The sequence below is a fragment of the Ixodes scapularis genome, unplaced genomic scaffold, assembly GCF_016920785.2.
Source record: "Ixodes scapularis isolate PalLabHiFi unplaced genomic scaffold, ASM1692078v2 ptg000299l_1__unscaffolded, whole genome shotgun sequence".
Classification (NCBI taxonomy): domain Eukaryota; kingdom Metazoa; phylum Arthropoda; class Arachnida; order Ixodida; family Ixodidae; genus Ixodes; species Ixodes scapularis.
In genome coordinates, this window is record NW_024609953.1 from 15,599 (window position 1) to 40,115 (window position 24,517).

Sequence of the window (24,517 nt, forward strand, 5' to 3'; positions counted from 1 at the left end):
ACTTAAGTTTATGGCACAGCTTCCAGGCATTCAAGGGCAGTTTGACTGGTACAGTATAACTGCTAACTTTGGGTTTTTGATCGGCATCACGGAACTGATTGTACGAGTGCATGCCGGCATCACTAACAGGGAACAACACCTCTCTGCTCCAAACTTGCATATCTGCTTCGTCAAAGCTGCTCCAAAATGCGAAATTTCCGATACAAATAAGCTCCATAATTGGATTTTTTTTTCTGCTCCAAAAATAACTCCAAGCTGGCGGGACCACTCCCGAGTGCGGCGTCGCTATAATGTCTTGCTTGTGCAGTGTTGCTCGATGTGTCGAAAGTTTTTGACAACACAAAGCACGTAATGCCTTGTTCTTCTTCTTATTTTTTCCCGACGCTGGCTTCGTGTTGGCGTGCTGCCTGGGCTGAGCAACGTGCACATTTACATTTCCTCTTGCACGAGTACATTGCTTGTGCATTCTGGCTCTATGAGACATATTTGAAACTGCGACTTGGAGTTTCTTTGGTCTCACCAGACTTACCTAAAGAGTCATGTGTGAGTGCTCTTTTGCCAGTTTTTGGTGGATTTGTAATCCTTGTGTGTAGATGTTAGTGCCAAGCATTGGCATATTTACGAAAGCTTCGCCGCTGCGGTGCTTCGGCCTGTTTTCTTCGTAATTCCTTTGCGACTTGAATGGACATTACCCTATCGAACAGCCAGTGGACTGACAGTTGAGGAGCTACGATTGATTTGTTTCTATGTTGATGAACAACCAGCCTGCTCAATGTGGCACGACCAACACTTGTAACTCCGATTCTCTTGTTTGCATATTCCTGTTTCAATGTGACGTGTTGGGCTAGTTGGGTTGAGGTGAACATCTTGGGAATGAACAGCGGCAAAGAAACGAACAAGAGTAAAGAAACAAACACGACAGGACGGCGCTGTCGTGTTTGTTCCTTTACTCTTGTCCAAGTTTCTTTGCCGCTGTTCATTCCCAAGATGTTCCCCTGTTTATTCTTCAACCCTTCTTATCGCGTTTAAATGGTGCAGTTGTCGGCTGTCTGAATATCTACTTTCTTCTTTCTCATCTCCCTAGAAATCTTCTAGAAGTCTCTAAAAATCTCCAGCAGACTGGGAAACAATATCTGAGAAAGGTTCTGGTGTGTTTCCAAGCTTTCAGAGAGTCATACCTTCATTTAATTATGCCACGTACGTTTGCCGGCATTCTCTTCGTGTGGACGATGTTAAAGGCCGATGTTAAAGGCCGACGACCAGACCCGAGATTCTGCAAGGCAGAAGATCCTCCTCCCCATTGGGGCGGAGGAAACAGGCAACGGTGGACAGGGTAGAAGGGGGGAGAGGAGGGAGTGGGGGAAAAGTGGAAAGCGCGAACTGGTCGTCGGTCTTTAAAGGTCGACGTATATTTCGTGCTTTCCACTTTTGCCCACCTCGTCCTTTCCTATATCCTCTCCACTTTTTACCTTACCTCAACTTGGCTCCCCTCGCAGCATTGGAGAGGGGAGCGCTAAGAGGATTATCATCCCTGCAGAAAACCGAGGTTATACGTCGGCCTTTAAGCTCTTTTTTTAATCGTGCAACTTTATCGAGTTGGGAGCACTACTTATTAGAGCTCATAATTAACATGGTGAGCAGGTTTGCTGTCGCAAACGGATCCGGTGTCCAGTGATAAGATTGTCACTGTATACCCCTCCAGCAACAATGAACCTTTGGCTCAATAATCTCTGTGAGGGAATGACGCACTTCTTTCCATTTGATCCGAACACAAATTACTCGGTCGGACATTTGATTCCGAGCACTTGACCTGAAGTGTTCGGAAGTTGAGTAGTTTGAAAGCCTTCTTGCATCGATCTTGGGGCTTGGATCATGTCTGCCTCTCGACAGTTTACAGAGCTCTTGTACGTCTTACCCCAATCATCACTCAAGCCGAAAAATAAAACTTTTATTAAGGTTTTTTTTTTTTTTTTTTTTTATTGATGCTGCTTGTCTCACAAGACAAGTAGACCAAACCATGTGTGCCGAGTGAAAAGGGTTGACTAAAGATGGGTTGCAGACATTTAGTCATTTACTTTTCTTTACCTGCCACTTCGTCATTGTAATCTGCCCCGCCCCGGCCCGCCCCGCCCCGCTCCGCTCCGTGGGAAGGGACCCCTTCAAGCCTTCAATGCTGCCTACCGGGATTGAGAACCACTGACGTTAGGGTATCCACTTGATGGCAGGAGCTTTCTATGCATCACAGCGGTAATTCTTAGTCTCCTCTTTTGAGAAACCTTACTAAGGAAGGTAACCCAGACCTTGTTTGAAAACGTATGATCAGGGTTCCATGTTTTCGAGTGAATCCGAAAAACTCCAAACACACCTGCCGGTAGAATGTCTGTTAATTCGGATTTTCCGATAAACTCAGAATTTCAATGTATGCACTAATGCATGAAAAAAGACGGTATTTTACAATTAAGTTTTGTCAGCACACAGGGTCGATGGTCCTGAGAAAATGCCACCTCAGCTTTTCTTTAAAATCTCGGACCATTGACAGGAGGGATCTTCCCGCTTATCCCGTCAAGGTTCATTCAGGACAACAGGTCATTGTGCTTTCGGGTCACGACAAAAGCCACTTTTCCGGTTTCCAGTTTGGGCTATACTATTTGTGCTGCTTAGACGAAGGAAGGGTTATATTTTTGTAACAGTGAAGGCTATGAACAGGGCTCCGTGTTTTCGGATAAATCCGAAAAACTCCGAAAAACACCCGCCGGTAAAACTTTTGGCAATTCGGATTTATCCGATAAACTCCGAAATGCTATGTGCCCATGCCACCCCCCCCCCCCCCCCCTTTTCCCCCCTAATAATTTTTTTTTTTTTTTTTTTTTTTTTTTTTTTTTTTTTTTTTTTACATTTTCGGCAGCGCAGGCTCAATGGTCCTAGGAAAATGACACCATAACTATCTTTCAAGCCTCGGACCGTTGTCAAAAGGGGGTCTTACGGCTTGTCTCGTCAAGGCATGGTTCAGGGATACAGGTCATCGTACCATTCGTGTCACGGCAAAAGCCACCCTTTTGGTTTCCAGTTTGGGCCATGGGATTTGGGATTTAGAGAAAGGAGGGGGTATGTTTCTGGGGGTAACAGTGAAAGCTATGTACCATAGAGATTTTATAAAATAGGGAAGAGGGGCAGTTAAATCTTCTCTATTACATCCATCTCGCGCGGCGGCGGGATAGGTTGATGGGATGACTACGAGCTTCCTTGTGGCTGTCTCTGGCAGTTGATTGATTTTAAGGTATCGACATTTATCGAAGCCACGCTTTTGTGCGATTTTTGGCGTGGGACAAATTAATATTGCCAATGACAACAACGCCAAATTCAGCTGAAGAAATCTTAATTGATGCAAGCGCGTTTTATTTTTTATCTGGCATACGTTTGCATCCGGTTATTATTTATTATTTTTAATAGAAAACACTGCGAAATTAACCTCCGAATTTCGGAGAATTGGGGATATGTGAAAAATAAACTCCGATAAACACCGACTTTTCGCTAAAAAATAAACTCCGAAAAACACCCTCCGAATTTCACGAAAAATGAACTCCGAAAACACGGAGCCCTAGCTATGAACCATATAGATTTCATAAAAGGGGGAAGAGGGAGTGGGCAGTTGAATCTTCTATATTACGCCCTTTACCACTCCACGCGCAGCCGCGGGGTAGGTGGATGCATAGACTGGGACGAATAGAAGCTTTCCAGCGACTACCTCCAGGAGCTTATTGAATGTAAGCTATCGACGTTTACTGGAGCAACGCTTGTTTGCATCTGCTGTCGTGGGGCAAATTAGCATTGCCAGTGGCAATGGCGCCAATGCCGAGTCCAGCTGAACAAAAATCAATTGATACAAGTACATTATTTTGAATATATCGCACGTTTACTCCCGGGTATTATTTATTTTGATTTTAGAAAAAAAAAAAGTAAACCACTAATATTAAGTTGGGCCAGTTGGTTCGCAGTTCGCAAGAACTAAGACGAAGAAATACAACACGAGGTGCACTCGCAAGTCGCAACTGTTGTTTATTCGAAAAGTACCTGCCTAATATATGCCCCCAGCAAGCTGTCAGTCGTCAGCGTTTCGGTGAAACGCGTGTCTACTATATTGAAATTCTTTTTTTGAAAGGGCTACTGACGCCTCTCTGATGCATCAACACCCTTACCCGAGTTACATATTCCTCGTGCACCTCTGCTTATTCTATCTTGGCATCGAGCCACATCGAGCCAAAACCTTAATGTCATGCAACACGGGCGTGCATGCGCATCTAAATGACGAGATGACCAGACGGGCCTGCTCGCATAGCTGCCGCATGCTCGCGGGCACGGTCCTTAACGCATCTGCTCGTCTGGTCAATGTACACAGAGCCTCGAGAAAAAAGGTATTTCGTAAACAACTCCTGAGGCACACTCAGCGAAGCTATCTAGTTACATGTTTTCTGCTGCAAGGATCAGACTGTTGCCGGGGGCTGCCTTAGTCCTTGTCTTTTTTCGGCGCTTTTACCTTTCCAAACTAAAATTAATCTCCGAATCTCGGAGATTTGGGAATCGAACAAAAATGAACACCGATAAACTCAAATTTTTTGTAAAAAAAAAAAAAAAAAAATTAAAAAAAAAATAAACTCCAGAAACACGGAATCCTATATATGACCAACACCTTCATTAACACGGGCATCAAACATGCTGTAGAATACTAGAATTATTATCTAGTATACCCTCCTTATACATTTGAGGACGATTGTACCTTGGAATGATGTATGGAATCTCTTTAAAGGGTCACTGACATATTTTTCTCACCGAGGTTTTTATTTGATCACGACCCAACTACCCAGAACACAATAGGCTGCTCGAAATTCCTTTTCTTTCGGCCCGAAAACAGCTGGTCGAGAATTGGCCGGTTTCACTTGCGCTCACTCTCTCTTCCATGGTCATGTGGTGTTCAAACTAGGGCGTGCCAAATATATTCAGAATCGTAAATCAGTTAAAAAAAAAAGAAAAACAAAAAAATTATAAAAGATAATGAAACGTTGCACGCAACGTCGTCGTCTGCTTAACACGCCGGAAAAGCGGGGAAAAAAAAAACCGTGTTCGGGTGTAGCCACGTGACTTCCGGCAACTCTCTCCTCCTCTACATTTCTCCCTCCTCGGTACACATCGTCCACGTGTCGCGGCCATGAGCTTCCGTGCTCATGTTTCGGTTTCGAGCAGTTGAGTTCTTTGGCTTTCTTAAAAATATGACACTTTAGCAAAATATTGATTGGGTATAGTGTCCTGACACCATATTAAATCGCCTGGCAAAAAATTAAAAAAAAATGTTTTGGGGGTGTTAGTGTTTCTTTAACAAAGCACAGCAAGGATGGGGAAATCCTCGCTGTGCTTTGAGGAAATCGGACTGTTACACAGTTTTGGGCGACATGGCCTGCCTGTGTTGCGTTTGCACCATTGAACACTTCACCATCGTCACTGTAGTTCACTTAACAGAGTTATGCATTTGTTTCTCAGTACATAGAATGAAGCGGCAAACAGATGCAGGGATGTGATCGCTGCACCGAAGCGCTTACCCTGCTAGATTTTGCTACATTTCGCTGAGATGTGAAAAATATCCGCGAATTCTTGTGTCCACAGTGGGACACCTAAGTGACGACAAATACGGTCCCAAGATTGTCCCGTGTGTGTCTCCTCTTTCTAATTGTTTATTTGACTGCACTGCCGGAGCGTTACGATAGGCTCGTAAGATTTTTCGGAACTTTCGATCATTACTTCGAATAACGCACTGTTCGATTTGTTCTTCGTGTCGAACAACGACAGTACTCGGAAGGCTAGTGATCAGTCAGGTAAGGGGTCGTTGGCTCCGTTGAGTGCGCTTCTCCCCGGTCATTCGTGCGCTGCAGAGAAGCGGCATCCGCGAAGTAGTAGACATAGCGCTTCTGCGTGTTCGCTTCGCCACAGTGCAACTAAGAAAAAAAAAAAGAAAAAGGAAAATCGCTTTTCCGGAGCGGGATGGTGCTTTCGCTCGCGTCGGGTGTTGTGAGCAAAATAGAACTTGGAGAATGCTGATGTGACAACTCTACCTTGCAGTAAAGTGTTCAAAATAAAGCCGCGGCTTGTATATAAACTGTTGACTGCTGGATCCTGACAAGTTGCGTGCATCTTTTAGTTTGTTTTTAATCAAAGTCAAGGTTTAAAACAGGATACTTGAGTATACCAATAGGATTCCTAAATAACTTAGAGATACTCCAGCATTTGTCTTGCTGCCTGGTGGTTTGAAGCACAACTGCGCGTTTGAAAGAGAATCAAGCTGCCTTCTACGTCTGCTGAGTATGGTGCAGAAAAGTGAGAAAGCCAAGAACTTCAATCTCCTTTAGTTGGACGGGTGAGCACATGCATCTTAACATAGGTGTAACATATGAGAATGAAATACATGCTTGTGCTTCAAAACTTTTTGCTGCTCCGAAAGGTGATTTGAAAGACCAATCACTTAAGTGCGAATGTAATCCTTCGATCCTTTTCTATACGTCCTTTCCACGTGTCTGATCCCATCCTTCTTAACTGATCGAATTAAATATGTCTCAATTATAAGGGCATTGTCCGCGTACCTTCCCGTCACTTTGCGGGATACCCCAAGGATGGTGCTTAATCCTTATTCTTAGAAACTATGCTCGAAGAGACATCCAGGTACCAATTAAACTTTTTTTTTGTAGGTTATTGCAATATTTGTTCGGTGATAATGTGTTTCAAGTGGAAGAAGGAACAAGTGGATGGGAGGTGGAAATAATTTGCGGCTGTATCAATATCAATAACGCGGGAAAAGAACCCGTTGTTAGCGTTCCGGGGGAGGGTGTGTCATAGGTTCGTGTATTTGCGTGGGGAATTCTGGCCACTCTTCCTCGTGGGTCATTAAAACCACGATCGTCGTTACCAAGCGTTCATTCTTTCTTCGGGGCAAGATTGGAACCCGCCAGTGTTAACTCCCGCGCCGCGAGGCTTCCTGCTGTGTTTCTTGGTCGAGAGCCGCTGTATCGACGGACTCGTTTTCTGAAAGCGTGGCGAACGGAAGGACGCAAAGTAAAGCAGAGACAAAATACTTGGCACACACGAAATATTCGGTGGATTGGTAACAAAATTCGACAAGCACAAACATCCTTTTTTTTTTTTTTTTCGATTATTTGTTGGTTGTTGGGTTTAGTCAGGCGGGATCGCCCAAGACCGATCAAGTGCCTCGAAGGCCGCGATGTACTATCCGTCAATCACGGCGCAAAGCGCTTTTTTTTTTTCTTTTTTTTTTACCTGGCGGTTCGCGGGGGCCCACCACAACAGGCGCGTCGTTGGCGTCGTCGTCACACCGGCGACGACGGCAGCCGCCCGATTTCGTCAGAGCGCGAGCCGTCCCTCTCGGCGCACGCGTCCTCCCTCTCTCCCCCCGCCCGTTGGGGACCTCCGCGCCGCCGACAGAACCGGATCGAACCGGCTCCGCGGCGGTGCGCTGAAGCGAACCCGAGCTACCCGTCGCTTTGCCGCGTTGCTGCTGCAGCCCGCTACGCTGGCGTCGTCGTCCGCAGTTCCGTGAGGGGGGCCCCGAAAGATGAGCCGCGGCGACGTGGTGACCGCTGCGGCCTCGCCGTACGCGGGGGGCTGCCTGGCCGCCGACTCCGTGTACGGTATCATCCGCCAGTTCATCGGGTAGGTAGTGGCTGCCCGCTTGTCTCCGGGGGGGAGCGGATTGGCTCACCTGCGCGGCGGCGACCGTCTTGCGAAACGGCCGCCCGCCCGGCCAGCGTCGCCCTCCGCGCCTACCTAGCGTGTTGACCTAGCGCTCGGGTTTCCTCTTGGGGGGGTTCTCGCGTGAATTCGAGATGGAATAACCTCGGCTCGGAAACGTAACGGTCCCGCGGCGCGCTGGGTTCGTTGTTGCCGCCGCAGCAGCAGCGCCCCGCCGATCAGCTGGTGCGACCAGACCCCCCCGGCGGCAGGCGGTGACTGGCGCCGCCGACTGGATTCGGGGAGCGGCTCGGGGCAGTCCTGCTTCTCGCAGTGTTGTTCTTGCCGTTGTCGCGGTGTGCGGGGAAGGTGCCATGGCGTACGTCGCTCACTGCGCCTTTCTTGTTCGCAGTACGTCGGCGGGGAGCACGGTGGCTATCGACAACAAGATCGAGCAAGCCATGGTGAGAGTTCACGACTTGCAACCACCCCTCCTTGTGTGTGTGTTTGTGTGTGTACGCGGGCGACGAACTTCCCTACATCGCGCAGGGGTGTGCGGGAAAAGCCACCCCCCCCCCCTCCTCCCTCTCTCCCACCTGGAGGCCCGCGCCCTCGACCCGGGGTTGGGGCTGGGCCGAGGCCGGGCCTTCGGCGTTGCAGTGCGCTGACCTTGGAGGTGGCAGCGCCGTTAGCTGCGCGTTCTGGGCTGTTTTCCAAGAACACAGTCTCTCCGTGCGATGCCGAATGAGGCGTCCCTGCGGTTGTGTGCGGAGAACGGTTTGGTGATGAGTGGATTCTGTTGTGTGGAAAGTGTCAGCTCTAAGACACTTTGGCTGACTTGCATTGTTTCTTCCTTTACTAGGGGAGGCAGCGATCTGTTAATGATCGTAATTCATGTTTTCGTAAAAATTTATCTATATCACAGTCCACTTATGTTGTCTCTTCGAGGTCTCTGGGGGTAATTATAGCTTAATTAAGTTCGCAAATCAACCGTATGGATCAAATGAGAAAGTACCGGTCAAATGGAAAAGAAGATTCCCATTTGGAGCTGTTAATGAGAGTTAACGCTACCTTATCCCTGCCTCTCTGTAGGTATGTGGCCCATAAAATTGAAGGCAGCGCTTTTGTAATCTTGCTTGTGCCCAGAATTTAACTTTCAAGTAAGATTAACTCTTCAAAGTTACGAAAAGAAATGTGAACGCCGCTCCGCATTGAGGGCAATCATGCCCATAGAGTTATTAACATGTTCGCTAGAGGTTCAGCTGGCACTAGTGTCTATGCGACTTCTGGGAGGCAAATTGAAGCAGACAGCAACCAGTTGGCTTTTGCGGTGCTCCTGTGCATTCCTTTGAGAAAACAGCACGTGCATTGTGTCTTCGCCAGAAAATAACGTGGATAACTTTTGTTTTCTTGGGTCGTACCGAATAGTATGTACCTTTATTAACATTGTAAAAGTGTAATTGCTTCAGTTACAGCATTTTTCTTTACCACTGAACTATGTCAAGTTTCGCTATGTTTCAGGCCCAAACCTCTGTTCCCTAGCAGGTGTGTAAAAACGAGTGACGATTCTAAGCGAAATAACAATTGGAAGGGATGAAGAGTGTTTTCAAGGTCCACCAGCCCTCTGGTGATGCTTATATAATGCTAATATGCAGGTCCCGTCACATGACAATGACCCCATCGTGCATCTTTCGAGCGGTTAAACCATTCAAAACATAAAAAATAAAGAATGTGCGATATGAGTGGTATGACTTTTTATTATTTTCTATGCCAAGCAGCTTTTATCGGGGATCTGTTCTCTGGCTTCTCCCTATTTTCAAAGATTTCGATCATGCGGGTGATGTTTTGAATGCAGAACAAGCATCTTTGCGCATAATCACTAGCAGAAAGAACAGAGCTGTACTTATTTATTTTTATTTGATCGCCTGCATGCACAAGGAGTTACTTATCCAGTGTGACTGCATAGTGCTTGCCGTCTCTCTTGGTTTTCCACGTGTCCTTCGTTCGTTTGGCACATACATCACCCATGCTGGAAGGTGCGGACTCCGTGTGTATGAAGCCGTTTTAGCACCGTTTTAAATGCCATGAATTTGAAATAAAAACGCCGTAACTGACCAATTATATCGTCTGCGTGGCTGAGAAACGTTCCAATCTACCCAATATGTATGAATTATTTGTGATATTTACTCTTATGATCGAGCACAGGAAGAAAATGCACTCACTTTTTCCCATAAAAATATAGTACCATAAGTCAATTTCCGACTGGTTGCTGTCTTTTTCAATTTGCAACAGAACACTAGTGCCATTTGAACCCCTAGCATACATTATAATAATTCTATGATCTTGACTGCATGTTGTTTGCCTTCCTTTGCTGGTTGGCGGTGGCTAAACGAAAGATGAGAGATGAGAGCTGGTGTCATCTACCGGTAACAGCTCCAAACACAACTCTCCATGGTTCAAGTCAGTAATTGAAATGATCAAAAAGTATGGTCTCCTTTCTCACAGTACAGGAGCTACACGTTAGTATTTCACATGGCATCGTGAACCACTAAAATAACCCTTCAGTGAAAAGCAGAGCGGTCTGTATGTGCAGGCATAAATTTTTCTGGCTCGTTTTTACAGTCTGCTTCTCTATTCATGCCACTATAGATGTTAGCAATGGGGTGAAACACTCAAAGTTTTCACACAACGTCACAGCAGCGCATATGCATTTTGCTTGAGTGGCGTGCGAGTTGCAAGATTCGAGTGCGAACATTAAATTTTCAGGGAATAGGGAGTCATTCATGTCAATCGTAGCGGTTACAAAGAAACTTGCGTGGAATTGTGAAACGGCCACTTGCCAGCAACGTGCGGGTGCGTAGTTTAAAAAAGGACAGGCTAATGTTCTTGTGTCATTTTATTTAGCCCAAACAATAAAAAAGTGGGGGACTCACCACAGCAAAGTATTCATGTATATGTGGAACCGTGCATGTACACCACTGGAAAAATATCGCAGTATTCAATAATGGCAACAGCTCCTATCAGTTTGTTTTGGAATACAAACCCTCAACTGTATGCTCGGAACCAAATACTTGGTGCCAACTGTTGGGAAAAAGAAAACGCAAACACACGCAATGCGCCACTTGTCAAGGTTGCTGCTTAGAAGAAACAGAATATTGTCAGCATGGGCAGATTGACTAGTTTGCCTCTCTTAAATTAATACCTGCTAATGAGAAGTCTCTCTCGATTGGTGCACTTGATGCTGGAGTGGCATACTCCAACTGTTTTATACAAGAATGAGGTACATAAACTTCTGCTTGCGCAAGTTCCAGAACTCCAGAGGATCGAATTCAATCTCCTCAATCTACTTGTAGGCAAAGAAGCCACTTGCAAGCTTCTTCTACCTTTCTGTGGCTTGCACGTCGGGGGTTTTCTTTGCCCAAAGAATGTTTCTCACTCTTTCCCTGCCAAACAAGAACATACTTTCCTGGGACAACTGATGCTCCTGCATTCGTTACTTTTTCTAGGGACAGCATTTTTGGTGAGATGGAACGTTCTAAAGCAATCTTTGGTGAGAATCAAATCTTTCATGACATAAAGAACAATTTGTTTCCCGATTGGCACGTTTTATCTAAGAGAGTAGTTTTCTCCCGCAATGCATTCGATGATGCAGTTCCTACTCTACACAAGTGGTTCTCAGATGGGGGGTCCACGTAGTTATTTAGGTACCCTTTAAAGCCTTGCCTCGTCATTCAAGCGCGGCAAAAAAAGCTGCATTTTTTTTTTTTTTTTCAAATTAAGAAGAAACATTCTAATGTTCGGGTAAATTTTCTCATGTGTATGTCAGTGATAAAAGCCTACTTCACACGAGCTCTCAGCTATATCCATTTATTCAATCATTATCATAATTAACCTATACCTTTCTCTTCCCCTCAACACAAATGGGGTCCTCTGTCATCTCCTCCGATCCACAAGGGGTCCGTGAAACATCAGTGGTTGAGAAACGCTGCCCTACCCTGTGTGGCTGCACATGTTTGTGGGCCACCTCGGCAAAAAGTGTAGATCCGGACCCACGAATATCCGCATCCGACCCACAATCTGCCAAATCTGATTCATTTTTATCAGCATCTGCCAGTTTACTGCGAATACCCTCGGACTATTTGCGGATAATCCGCGGATATGGAGAGCTCCAACTATTATGTATACTACATATAAAAAGCATACCCCCTTCCCACAATACCTAAAAGCAATGCTGCTTAAATCTTTGATAGTACTCTTGAAGGTGTGCTCTTCTTGCTCATACACTTTTAATGTGGCCAAGCAATTGAATACCCCGTACAGACGAGCTGGAATGATCAGTGCCTTTACCTAATGAGCTGAAATCTTTATCGTAGATGCATCTTGGTTGTTGGGTTTTTGCCTCGTGAAATTTCGAGGCATATCTTCATTCCTGTAAGATATTTGTTGATTTGCAAAAGATTGTCGGCCAGTAATAAGGCCGAAGCGGGAGAGGATACAGTCATTTCGCAGACCAGAGTTGCATAATGCAACAAGAGAAAGGGAGCAATTTAAGAAATGTAAAGAAAACGCACAAAAAAGTTACACCTCAGAAAGGCATACAATTGACCAAAGTACTGTCGAGCAAAGCCCCTGGATAAATTCATGCTTCGCATTTCTTACGAGTACCGACAACCATTGTTGTGCAGACGCGTGAGGTATGTTACGACAAGCGTGGGCTTCGTGCATTGGCGCATTTGACGTCGCTTGTGAGACGGACGCGAGCCTGTGGAGGGGCTTCACTGTCGGGCCCGAATTAAATGCGAACCGCAGAGTGCGTTGCCTTCAATACATGATAATCTACCCGGAGTTTCTCCGGAAACTCTGTAGAAATGCAGATTGAAGAGGGGGCGCTATGAGGGTGTGCACATCAAAGTAGGATGCACACCCTCGCGGTAGCTCTCTCCGCTTCACATTTCTACGAGTTCCCTGGGGCCTCCAGGTGGCACAGCATCTGTCGACATACTCAGCTGTTTGCGTTTTGTTGGGGTATAGTAGTACAGCGTAAACTCGTTAGAACAGACCTCGATGGGAGTGTAATTTTGGTTTGTCGTAAAAGGAGTATGCAGAACGCAGATGCTCTCGCTGCAGACTTTGACGTGGATTAGGACTGGAATCTATTCTAACCAGTGAGACTGACAAAATGTGAATGGATATTAGAAAAGATGTGGTTTATGGCCGCTTCTGAGCTTTTAGAGGTAACAATTTTTTTTATTGATCTGTACTGATGAATGAAAGTTGCATAATGTCTTAAGTAAAGACTGCTGCCCAAGAGTCTGCTATAATAGAACAGTGAACTGCTTTTAAACTCCTTAATATAGTCCTTTATATCCGAAGACAGGTTGTAACAGAATCTGTAATAAGCGGAGTTGGCTTGGCAGCATAGGTGGGAAGACCAACCAAACTTCACAAATTGGTATGTTATAACCAGATGTGTGCTGTTGCTGCAATGAGGTTATAGTGTAGATTATTCAAAGTAAATATGTGGAGAGGCATATTGTTTCATTCTGTTATACTCCTGAGGAAGAAGGAGTATCTGAGAGCTCTTGTGCGAGCGAATACAGGAGTTGTTTGGAAGGCTCTGGAACCACAAGCACGCCTGTGCTACCAGAGCTCGTAAAGGTATATTCAACCTAGCTAGTGCTTCCTTCGAGATTTGTGAGGCGTAATTTTGTTAATTCGAATCAAGTTGTCAAGTGACTAAAGCCAGTAGTGACGGTTATATATAAAATTAACGGGAGGTTCTTGAGCTTGTGGAAGCCTGCCAATATCTTTCCTCGTAAAAAGATTTCACACAGTGAAAGCATGCTCCAACCGAGACCTTAATATAGCTGAAGACTTTGACGTGAGTGGACGCACATTTAAGCTTATTCCTTACCAGGCCTAGCTTCTGGCGTGCAGATGCACAGATGCATTCAGTGTGGAAATGTAACCCCAAGGCTCTCACCTTGACTAAAAACCACAAAACAAAACATTTCCAGGCCTATGTTACTAGGCTCTGAAAACAGTGTGTCAGAATAAATAGTGCTTGTGTCGCAGAAATAAATGATTGTGAGACACGATTTCAAACGTGTGCGCCTTTTATTATTTTTATACCTCAGAGGCCGGTGTCCCCTTTCAAGTAAAGGGTTAAAGGCACACTGACGCCCCCCCAAAATGTTTTTAAATTTTTTGCCAGGCGATTCATTATGGTGTAAGACTACCCAATCAGTATTTTGCTTCAGCGTCACATATATTTTTCATAAAGTGAAAAAAACGCAACTGCTAAAAACTGAAACCGAAACTTGTCTGAGGAGGAAGGAGGAATATAGAGGAAAAGAAAGTTACCAAAAGTCACGTGGCAGTGCAACTTTTGTTTTTTTATCAACGTATTTGCAGCTTTTTAGAACCCACGAAAAAATAGGTTTTATATGGTTTTCTATATTTAATATTGAGTGTGTGCCTTCAATGACCCACGACTTCGATTATCTTTGGTGCTTGTGTCTAAACCATAGAAAACGGCACGTGACCACGGAGAAGAGAGTGAGCTCGACTCAAACCGGCCAGTTCTCAATCGGCGGTTTTCGAGCGGAAAGAAAATTAATTTCGAGCCACAGATTGTGTTTTGGGTAGTTGAGCTCTCATATCTCATGTACAAATAAAAACCTTGGCAAGCATAAATACCCTGTTAGTGCCTCTTTAAAGGGCCCTGCAAGGACTTTTATTGGTTTTCAATTTGCACCAAACCTGAGCGCACTAAACGTAGTAACTTAAACTTTTCTTTTCTCGAATTTCGCTTCATTTTAAAAGTTGCAGGCAAATTAAAATTACAAAAACAAGCAAAAAATAACCTTCTTCATGATGTCCTTGGTCGCTTGAGTGGCCGGGACCTAGAGGAGGGGTAGTGAGCTCATCGAGCACTCACAACTGCCGCACTCCGTGTCGTAGGCTCGAGGGGGCGCCACTAAAGCATGTTCTGGATAGGCTGTATTAGCCCCAAGAGCAAACACAAGCGTCGCTGCAGTCGCCGCGCCCTGATTGGGTGAGGTGTACCGTGACGTCAGGAGGAGGACTCCGCTCCGCGATCTCGCATCGGCTCGCTTCCCAGCACCGATTTCCTGGTTTGGCGTTGTGTGCCGCAAGCTCTTCGAGGAGCTGGACTTCGTTTACCCGGTGTACAAGACGTTGAGTTAGGCCAATATTGGCATGCTTCCGTACATTTTATAAGCCTGCTCGTCCCTTTTACCTTTAAAATTGGGTTACAAATTCCGAAAGCTATCGGCGGAGGCGATTCCGTCGATGAGCTTCCCCGTCTGTCCACGTGAAACAAGGCAATCTTGCGAGGGGTCGGTGAAGGCGGTGGCGCAAGTGTTTCAGACGCTGGAATTCTGTTCCTTGCATGTTCATGATTTAGGACGATATTACATCCCGCTTTCAAGGCATTTGAAGTGGCATTTATATCATGGGCCTTTGGGTGGTCGGCAAATTAGCTCGCGACCCCGACTCTGCGCTGCCACTTTGCATGCGCTGGTTCGCAGATGTTTTAAAGGCCCTGCGTCTGATGATCTTTGAAGTGCTCGTGGAACAGGGTTGTTTTACATAAATGTAGCTTCTTCGTGAATTAATTATATGGTCTATACACGTATTCAGGCATATTTCTTAGAAGATGCACAATTACTGGAAATTAGTTTGTATGGTAGCAGCAAAAACGGCCGAATCGCCCCCAGTTGCCTGTATGATATGTATCGAACTGCCCAAAATATGCACAGCAATAGTGCCGTAATTTGGAATGTTTATAATTTTTTCTGACACTCTTTATTCCAGACTTGGGTATTCGGAAAATACACAGTTTAGACTGAATTGTCATTTCCAATTAAAAGAGACTGCTGCAGGTCCTCAGAAGCTTCCTATGACTCCAAACTCCCTACAGCTGGACTCTGACAACAGAGGAAAGCAGGAGTAAGAGCAAGCTTTTGAACAACTGTCCAGTGGTAGATGCAGCACTAGTAGCGGAAAATGTGGAACCAGTGAAGGGCGGCAGTCTGCGTGAGAAAAGCTTCTGGTATTTTAGCTCCAGGACAATTCAATTTAAGTAAAATCTAAATTTTACTTTAATTTAAAATAACGAGCTAGACACCTTCGCTTACGTTTGTTATACATTACTTGAGGGTTTGCATAAACAAGTCCACAGATACCACCGTGTAGTCCACTGAAATATTATCCGAATCCAGCAAAGGTCAAATGCAAGCAATGAATATAATAAATGTTCCTTGTTTATTTTTACTTTGCCCCTGCTTGGGTTGTCTTATTTGTGATTCTCTCGCCATGGCCCAGACTGTATTTAGCATATTGCTCGAGCAGCCTGCAGCTTTTTTGCTTCGGCTATCTTGTTTAAAAACAGAGATACAAAAGAAATAGTATACATAACCTGCCAATTCATTCAGACCATCAGCAGCATTTATTGCGCGAGACGTAAATCTATAATGATGCTCCTACAATTGTGGCCATATTTCTTTATTTTCGTATACCAGCTGTGATTCATGCGTTGCCTGCCCTGTCAACCATGCTTAAAATGTTGGTTGAAGTTTCGCCTGTAGGTACAGGTCATACCTCAATAAAGGCACATATAAAAATTTACACTTCCTACAAAAAACACGCAGAAAAAAAATTAAATAAAAACGAGCGTGCCGACAACTAGCGTCATCACAGCCTCCACAAGGCGAGCGGGGCGAGTCAGGGAAAAATTTTCTCCTTGCCGTGACGTTACCCCGGTTTGCCGTAAGGAGGCGCCACGCAAACTTCTCGGGGCTAATAAAGCGGGCAGCCAAGGTGGCTCGCATTGCATTTGCTGCACGATTAAACACTAATTCTGCATCACACTTCATTGGCCACAAACGACAGTAAGCACGGGGTAAAGATCAGTTCAGAACGCGAGCCACTTTGCGCTGCCATACCGCCGAAAGGCCAAACCGCAAGCCAAAGCTGCTTGCCGAAGGCTTTTGGAACGTACGGAACCGGTCGGATCCTCCAGTTCGTACGACGGCAGCGCCGCCGCATACATCCGAAACCTTTCTATGCTCGCCGCTCGTTAATGCCTGATCCCACCACACCTTTCTAGTATGCGCCGCCTTTTCCACCGCTTGGTATGTCGAAGGGTCATTTCTTGTTTCCGTATTTTATAAACTGCATTTGTTTCTTTTCTGATCTAAAATAGTGAACAAAAACTACTTTTATAAATAATTGAAATGGTTCGCACCACTTATATTATTTCGTATGAAAAGAAGCTTTTAGCGGCTGTGACCAGTAGTAAGCCCAGGACCAAAGACGTCACATTTTACGCGCTTTCGGTACCCCAGGTCGCCTCTGTCGGTGGAAGAGGTTTCCGCGTCATTCGGTTACAAATATGACGCACTGATATTCAGTTGCTCTCTCCATGCCCGCTGGCTTGCCTGAACCTTAAGAGAGGTGGAAACCGCAAAAAAGGTGGATGCTTAAATAGGATTGCAGGGCCCCTTTAAGGAAGGATAGAGATAGACGTGGGAAGCGGGTATCAGGATTGTGAGGTACCCACATACAAGTAATTACAAGTCAGTAACTGTTTGTTTGTGCAACACGGTGTGCATAAACAATCAATCGCTTTTTCCTGTTTTCGTTTTTGTGTTTTTTTTAATTCAAAGGCTGCCCCAAATACCTATTATAGCATTGTGTCACAGTGCTTGATTTATTTATAATACTGCAGCTCTCCACCGGAAGCCATGGTGGGAGTTGAATTAATATTAGAAATAGAGAAAATGAACATGAGCACATTAAAAAGGCAGTTTGAGAAAATATGTTAAGTGCAGTACCAAAATGTTCCAATTCAGTTGTTTAGGGAACCAACCCAATGGTTCAAATTTGTGTTCCTTTTGAGCTACCCAAACTACCGTAATATCCCAAGAGATAGCCCACCTAAAATCTAGAGCAAATAGGGCAAAAATAAGGAATGGGCTCACTTTCAGTGTGCAATCAAGAAAAGTTGAAAAAAAAAAGAAGTCTATTTTTAGGTGATGTGTCCTTGCAAAACCTGTTATCGTGACAAGTTGCAATGAAGCAAAGGTGACTATTGTACTTCTCCATCAACAACGTTCGTTATATTTTGCTAAAGCTAACTTACTGCACTTACGGCAAGGCCATCATTGCTATGAACACTATGATTACTAGAAGTGGGTTATCTTTCAGGGTCGGGCATCTCTCGAGACATTACGCTAACTACAGTTTTGAGATAGATGGGATTTACTGTTTCTGGGGTGCTATTTATTTTTTCTAAATTCAGAGTATGAGAAAACAGCGAGTGAAGGTGATGCCAAGACCAACCTTCAGATTTTCCTACAGTATGTCGTGCAATATTTTCATTCTGCTAGCTTCCCCAGTTTTCATTTCTCACCATCAAACTTCCTGTAAACCATCGGGAACAGGTTGTGCCGCCCAAATTTACAACATCAATCGTCACATTTTCAGTGCTGCCAGTGGAACATTTCAGTTTAAAACCTTTGGTGAGGATTAGGTTTAAATATTAAATAACATTGCAAAAAAAAAAAAAAGGAAAGAAAAAAATTTATTATTTTGACCTATAATTTGGATTACTATTGGGGAGCAGGTCGAGCTACAGAGGGCACTCTGTCCATCTTGTTTTCCCCAGAGCTGGGCATTTAACCAACACAAGGACCGTGAACTCTATTGTTAACGTCTTCTTCCTCGATAGAGCACGGGGCACAGTGCAATGCGAAAACTGTTAACAATAAACGGAGTGACGTCAGCGTGACGCGACAGGCCGAATGTCTGTTGAAAGCAGTAGTCAGAGGATGCGAGTTTAACTCACTTCGGCCTTTGTACCAAGCAGGTGCTGGACACATGCACGGTGGACGCCGCGTTGTATACGCAGACTGGTATAGAGGGTAAATGGTTCAGCAGCTGTATCCCTGGTTAGGGGGAGACATCGGAGAGAAATTGCAAACTATAACAAAGTTTATTGAACAGTACCCCGACGTTTTGGGACCGATTCGGTCCCTTGCTCACAAGTGAGTGCCGGTGGGGAACTGCATTGCTATTTGCATGCATGGATGTAGGGGTTTTTGCAGACGAAGAGTGCACGAGGAGCGGTTTATGTTTCCATTTGTTGGTTGGATAAACGAGGACTCAACAAAGAGCTGCTTTTTCCATTGCCTCCAAGGCCAGCATGGTGCTTCCTTCAAGGTCTATTGTGTGGCCAGTTCCTTCCGCGTGTTCCGCTGGGGCACTTGCTTCCACATCTTTCTTTCGGACATTGGCGTCGTATTTGTGACGCATGAGCCTTTCTGGGAAGTTTTTACTCTCCCCGGCATATGAGGCCAAACAATGCCCACATGGTATGCTGTAGGCGACACATTGAGGCTTTTCTTTGGGGTGTCGATCCTTCGAAAGGGGGAGGCATTGGCCGATCGTCGACACGAGCTTGTGAGTTGCCGCAATTCTGCAGCGATTCCGTCGCCCTTCTTCGGGCGACGGAAGAACACAAGCACCTGCCAAATGCTGATGCAGCGCTTGGCTACGTTGTACGAGCACTGCGACAATCATTGCCAATGTCTCCATGGGTGTAGTTCTCAAGTTAGCCGCTTGGGGCACACTGGTTGAATCTCCTCCCCAATAGTCTATTGCAGGGTAAGAAATCAAAACAAGCTCCCCCCTTCAAAGCGCTTCACTTTTTTCATTTTAACAGAGTGAGCACTGGAGAGGAGATGAGGAGGAACTCTCCTTGTTCACAAATTTTCCTCTGCTAAAGAAAGAGTAGAGTACTCCGCGGGGAAAGCCTTCCTCAGTTTTGTCTTTCAGTGCGTCGAATCGATATTGAAGCAAATTGCCGACCGTTGAAATTTCGCACGAGCGCCCTGGAAGAAGCGGTGGTGTTGCCGTCTCTAGCGACAATCTCTGAACCCTTGCTCGTTCCTCCTGTGGCTTCCCCCAGGACCTGGTCAAGAGCCACCTCATGTTTGCGGTGCGTGAGGAGGTGGACGTACTCAAGGAGAAGATCACTGAGCTGCTGGACCGCATCAGCCAGCTAGAGTACGAGAATGGCATCTTGCGGGCCGGGGCCAGCCCGGAGACCCTCGGCCTGCTCGCCCAGCCGCCCCCGCAGCAGCCCGCCCTGGCCGGCCAGCAGCCGACGCCGGCCCTCCCACAGCCGGCCCCCGCGGCCGGTCCGCAGCCCACGCTCCAGCCAGCCGCGGCTCTGCAGCCAACGGCCGGTCCACAACTGGCCACCGTGCCGCAGCCGGGCCCCGTCCCGCAGCCGGCCGCCGGTCCGCAGCAGCAGGCGGTGACTTTGCCTCAGGTGGCTGCAACGACGCAGCAACCGCAGCAGCAACAACAACAACAGTCACTGCCTCCGCTGCCCACATAGCCACCGTGTTAGTTGTACATAGGACACTGGAGTAGCCGAGAGGCGAGGGGGAGGGGGGAAGGGTCCTGCGAGGGCCGGCGTCTTATCTAGGTGTACATAGACAAACACAAGTTGCAACGCGCAGGGACTCCGAGGGGGACCGGCTGGATGACCGGCGACAACTTCCCGGAGTTTGTTTCGCCTCCTTCTTTTAGACGCATTGCGAGATACTGTGATGGATGAGCTCTGGCGTTTTTGTTTTTCCCCCAATGCTGCCTCCCACCTCTATTTTTTTTTTTTTTTTTTTTTTAATCTTGGACTTTAAGAGAGGACAAAGTTTTTTGTTGTTAGCACGATATACTCTGCATTCATCTCTCTGCTGACATTTTTGCTCCTTACAAGAAAAAGTTGAGTCTGGTCACACATGACGTGCTTTTTGTAATATAATGTTTTGCGTGCTGTCCAAGTTGTGCGTGGAATGTGCCTCCCTTGCTCACTGGCTCCCTTCCTCCCGGGGGGCCGCGTAGAGAGCGGGCTTTCTGTCGCATGTCTCTGCCGTTACGCGCGGAGAAAACCATCCACCTAGTAAAATGCAGTTCCTATCTTCCCTGCCTCTTTTATTCTCGTAGTTTCGACTCAACCCTTTATTCTTTTTTTCTACTTGGAATAATTGTTTTATTGCTAGTTAAGGCCGGGAAAATTCTTGTTGAGTTGCGGGCTATTGGCAGTTCTGTCGCGCGGCATCTAGTGGGAATGCGCTTTTAAAAGGAGTTTTACTCTATTTGAGGCAACAACTCATTCATTGCAACATTGACCATTTCTTCCTTCCAAGAAGCTAGTTTTCTACTGATGCCGTCTCGGCGTGGTCTCTCGCGTCGAGCTTGTACACAATGCAAAAAACTGTGTGGGTAACTTATATGGCATTGCTTTGCTGTATGTAGCAATTTTCACGACCGGGCCAATAAAGCACCTATTTTTGTTGGAGAAAAAAAAAAAGACACTATTTGGAAGGGCATTGGTTTTGTTAGTTGGGTTCACTAATATCATGCCAGAGTATCTTGGATGCTGTTTTTACCTATTTATCTAGTTTTACTCTATTGCTGAAATTTCTCTCAAAATTAAAATGCTTTGGACAATGCACCCACTCTGTCTTTTCTTAATCGTAGGCTGCATTATTTTTTTTTTTCGTTCGAAGTCAATGGAAGCCAAATAACGTGCTGGAGTATGCATGTGAAGCTGGACCTTTGTGTGCCGACAGGTCCTCGGCTCCTTTATCGTTGTGTTCGCATCTTTTCTCAGCATTGTAGGATTGTAACCGAAATTTTGGCAGTGGTGGTACCTGTTGGTAGTACGGATTTCCTATCTGCCTGCATTGATCGTGTAATTGTCGTAACGGCCAAGTCGTGTTTTTCGCTGCCCTGATCAACAATTTGCGGCACACAGTTCTTGCCTGCTGATTTCCCATGTGGCACATTCACCTTTAGTTGTAGCTGTAAGGTAACAAATTATGTCTACCTCGGTTGCTATAATTTATCGGTTTCGGCTAGTCTTGGCCAGTAACTAGTTGTTATAATAATGCGCTACCAGTAACTAGTTACTTCTTTCAGTAACTTGTAACTGTAACTCGTTACTGCTTAGTGAAAATAACCTGAAGGTCTAACATGGTTACTTTTTTTCGAAAGTAACTGCAAAGAGTAACGTTACAGTTCCTTCTCAGATTTATGTGCAAGAATATTGCAAACACGTCCACCAAATCGTCTCGCAACCTGCGATATAGTCCCAAGCCCTGGTACTGGAAGTGCACAGCAAAAACTTCTGCAAAAACCATCTGGAGCATGGGGGAAAAAGAAACTAAATTTTGGATGACCCTGCATGGCCAAGCTGGTCCCGCCAGCGGGGAGGAGGGGGGCGTATGTGTCCCTACCTGCCGTGTGTGGCACATTTCGCACAGCGCATGCAGATGTACCAGAGCGCGGCATCTCTAGAGCATTTTTCTTTTCTTCGTCATGCAAAGGGGGCGAGTGCTTTTTTCCAGGGTGTCGAACCGGAACCAAACCGAACCGAAAACTGGAACAGAACCGTTATTTTTAGCCGAACCGAACAGAAATCTCCGCCGCCATCTTGGAACTGAACCGAACCGAAAAAGATATAACGGTAACCGGTTCAAAACGGTTCAAGGTAATATTTCTTTTTTTCTTTTTTGTTAGTATCACAAAATGAACACATGGGAATAAAAAATTGGCGGCTGTATTTCTATCTATTGATCAAATCATCATATACAGAATTCCAATGTATGAAATTGTGGGTTTTCGTGGCACCTTTGTATTGGCACTATGATTAACCAAGTGTCACGTTGTCACGAGACGTCATGGTGTCAATACATGTTGTCAAGTAATGTCACGTGACTCGCTGCATCAACTCGATTTAATTTGAGGAAGTCATTAGATGTATTAACCTTGTTGACAGCATGACGTAACATGACATCACGATTTCGCACCGAGGGTCACGTGACACCGTGACGTAAGCGATTTTCATAACCCCTAGTCGAGTGCTCGGGTTCATGACAATCGGCGTCGCCAAAGATTCAGGTAACGGCTCATGTCAATTAAATATGATAATTAATAGCCCAACTGTAACAATATCTGAAGCTCTGCCCATGCTTTTGCTTTCCAAACCCTAGCCGCCGAGGGCATGACTGTGACAAAGGCTGGTGGTATATAATTAGCGTCGGATCACGTGGCCGCTTGTTCAAATTGCGAGTTGAGGAGATATCGACAGCTGTCTCTGTCCTTTATTTTTCTGCATCTGTTATTAGGGGAAAACTAATGAATGTTTTCGCAACCTATCAACGTCGGGGGTTATTTCTTAACGCTATTTATTGAAAGTACAAAAAAAATGTTGCAAGACCAATTTTACATTATTGAGGGACCGAAAAATTTTTTCGTTGCTGAACTGCATCCGAGAAATGTCCTTGAGAATAGAAGTTCTGAAATGACTAAATGCGACTTATTAATATGACGTTACATAGAACTACACGTGTCTACGGAAGGAATACCTAAAAAAAAAATAAGCTATTTTAGCGACCTCAGAGGAACAGCCGAAGGTTGGCAGTCGCGGTAAATCTCACACGAGCGTTGTTCTCAAGATATTGCCAAAGTTTCGACCTCCTCTGTATTTTGCTTAAATGAGCTAAAACAATATTTCTATACATTACTAAATACTACTCAGGATCACTCCCTAACGCTTATAACTGATTGAACTTGACTTTGCTTATTTGTCTAGGCAATGGCAGTCGCCAAACAGTTGGAGAAATATGAGCATCGTTCATCCCCTCAACTCGGAGCCAGAAGCGGCCACGTGGCCTGGTGCCTATCTTATGGCGCCAACGTTGATCATACCGCCGCGCTGGGGTTTTAAAGGACGAAAACGCGTGCTGAGCTCCAGGCATTGTTAGAGCACGGCCGGATTGGAAGCGCCCGCTCTCTCTCTCTTCTTATGGCCTTTGCAATCGCCGGGGAGTCAATTTCATTTTTTCTCCGTATGTGGTTCACTTGCTCGCCGCCAGGAGCGCAACCACCTCACCCCACTTCACCCCACTCGGAGAGTCCCTTCGAGCTGCTTTGCGCTGGTGTTCGAGCTTCAAAGGTTGTTTTTTGCAACGATTTATTGAACTTCGCTCCGATTTAAGTCACTCTACCGACAGGCAGTGTCGTCAGCAAACTGCGTTCCCCTATGACATGGACTTCTGTACTTCTCTGACCCCTCGCACGCCGTTGTTCGAAAAGCGCGGTCATGGTCAAAGAAAAGGCCCCTTCTAAGCAAATACAGATGTCAGGCACTGATTCTGAGCAGTTGGCAATGGGTGTGCCCGACTCGGTTACCACTGACCTGAAAAATCTAAAAGAGCCTTGTGCTCCATCTCCATCCGTGACATACTCTGGTCTGGTGTACGTCGGTGGCTATCTGGTGAAACTCATTAGTGAGTTTGGGTGCGACTTCTGTGTTATGCTGTTGACTACGAGTAACAGAGGTGATCCTCTGTTCGTCTTATTGCAAGGCTAGGATAAACGCGGACTTCATTATCCAAATCCTAGGTTCTTCGCACTTCTGGACAACATCGTTGCTTTTTCTTTTAAGGCTGTTATGCACCTCCGCGTAGAAATGTGCACGAAGTTCTGCAACTACTCATTGCACCCTATCTTGAAGACCCGCCAATCCTACGTTGCCCAGGAGGCACTGACAACAGTCATCAAAGCACGTGGTTGGTTTAATTTGCAAGAAGTTGCTCAGACTACTTCTGATTAACCATGCAAAGACGGTCATGGACAGAAACGCAAAATCAACTGGATTTGTGCACAGTCCCTCGAGGAAGCACTTTAG

At 45.7% G+C, this 24,517-nt stretch overlaps 1 protein-coding gene across 3 annotated transcripts in view; it reads left to right on the forward strand.

Moving 5' to 3' along the window:
• LOC8024306 (TSC22 domain family protein 3) overlaps positions 1-21,277 on the forward strand; it is a 35,681-nt gene extending 14,404 nt beyond the window's left edge. The window contains exons 1-3 of one of the 3 annotated variants that reach the window (XM_042287758.1): positions 7,378-7,683; positions 8,141-8,192; positions 19,724-21,277. In XM_042287758.1, coding sequence (XP_042143692.1) covers positions 7,613-7,683; positions 8,141-8,192; positions 19,724-20,158 — 558 coding nt within the window. In that variant the 5' untranslated portion in view covers positions 7,378-7,612 and the 3' untranslated portion in view covers positions 20,159-21,277. Of the gene's footprint in view, positions 1-7,377; positions 7,711-8,140; positions 8,193-19,723 lie in introns of those variants that run through there. The other 2 variants (XM_042287757.1, XM_042287759.1) reach the window with 2 other exon arrangements.
• Positions 21,278-24,517: the final 3,240 nt, after the last annotated feature.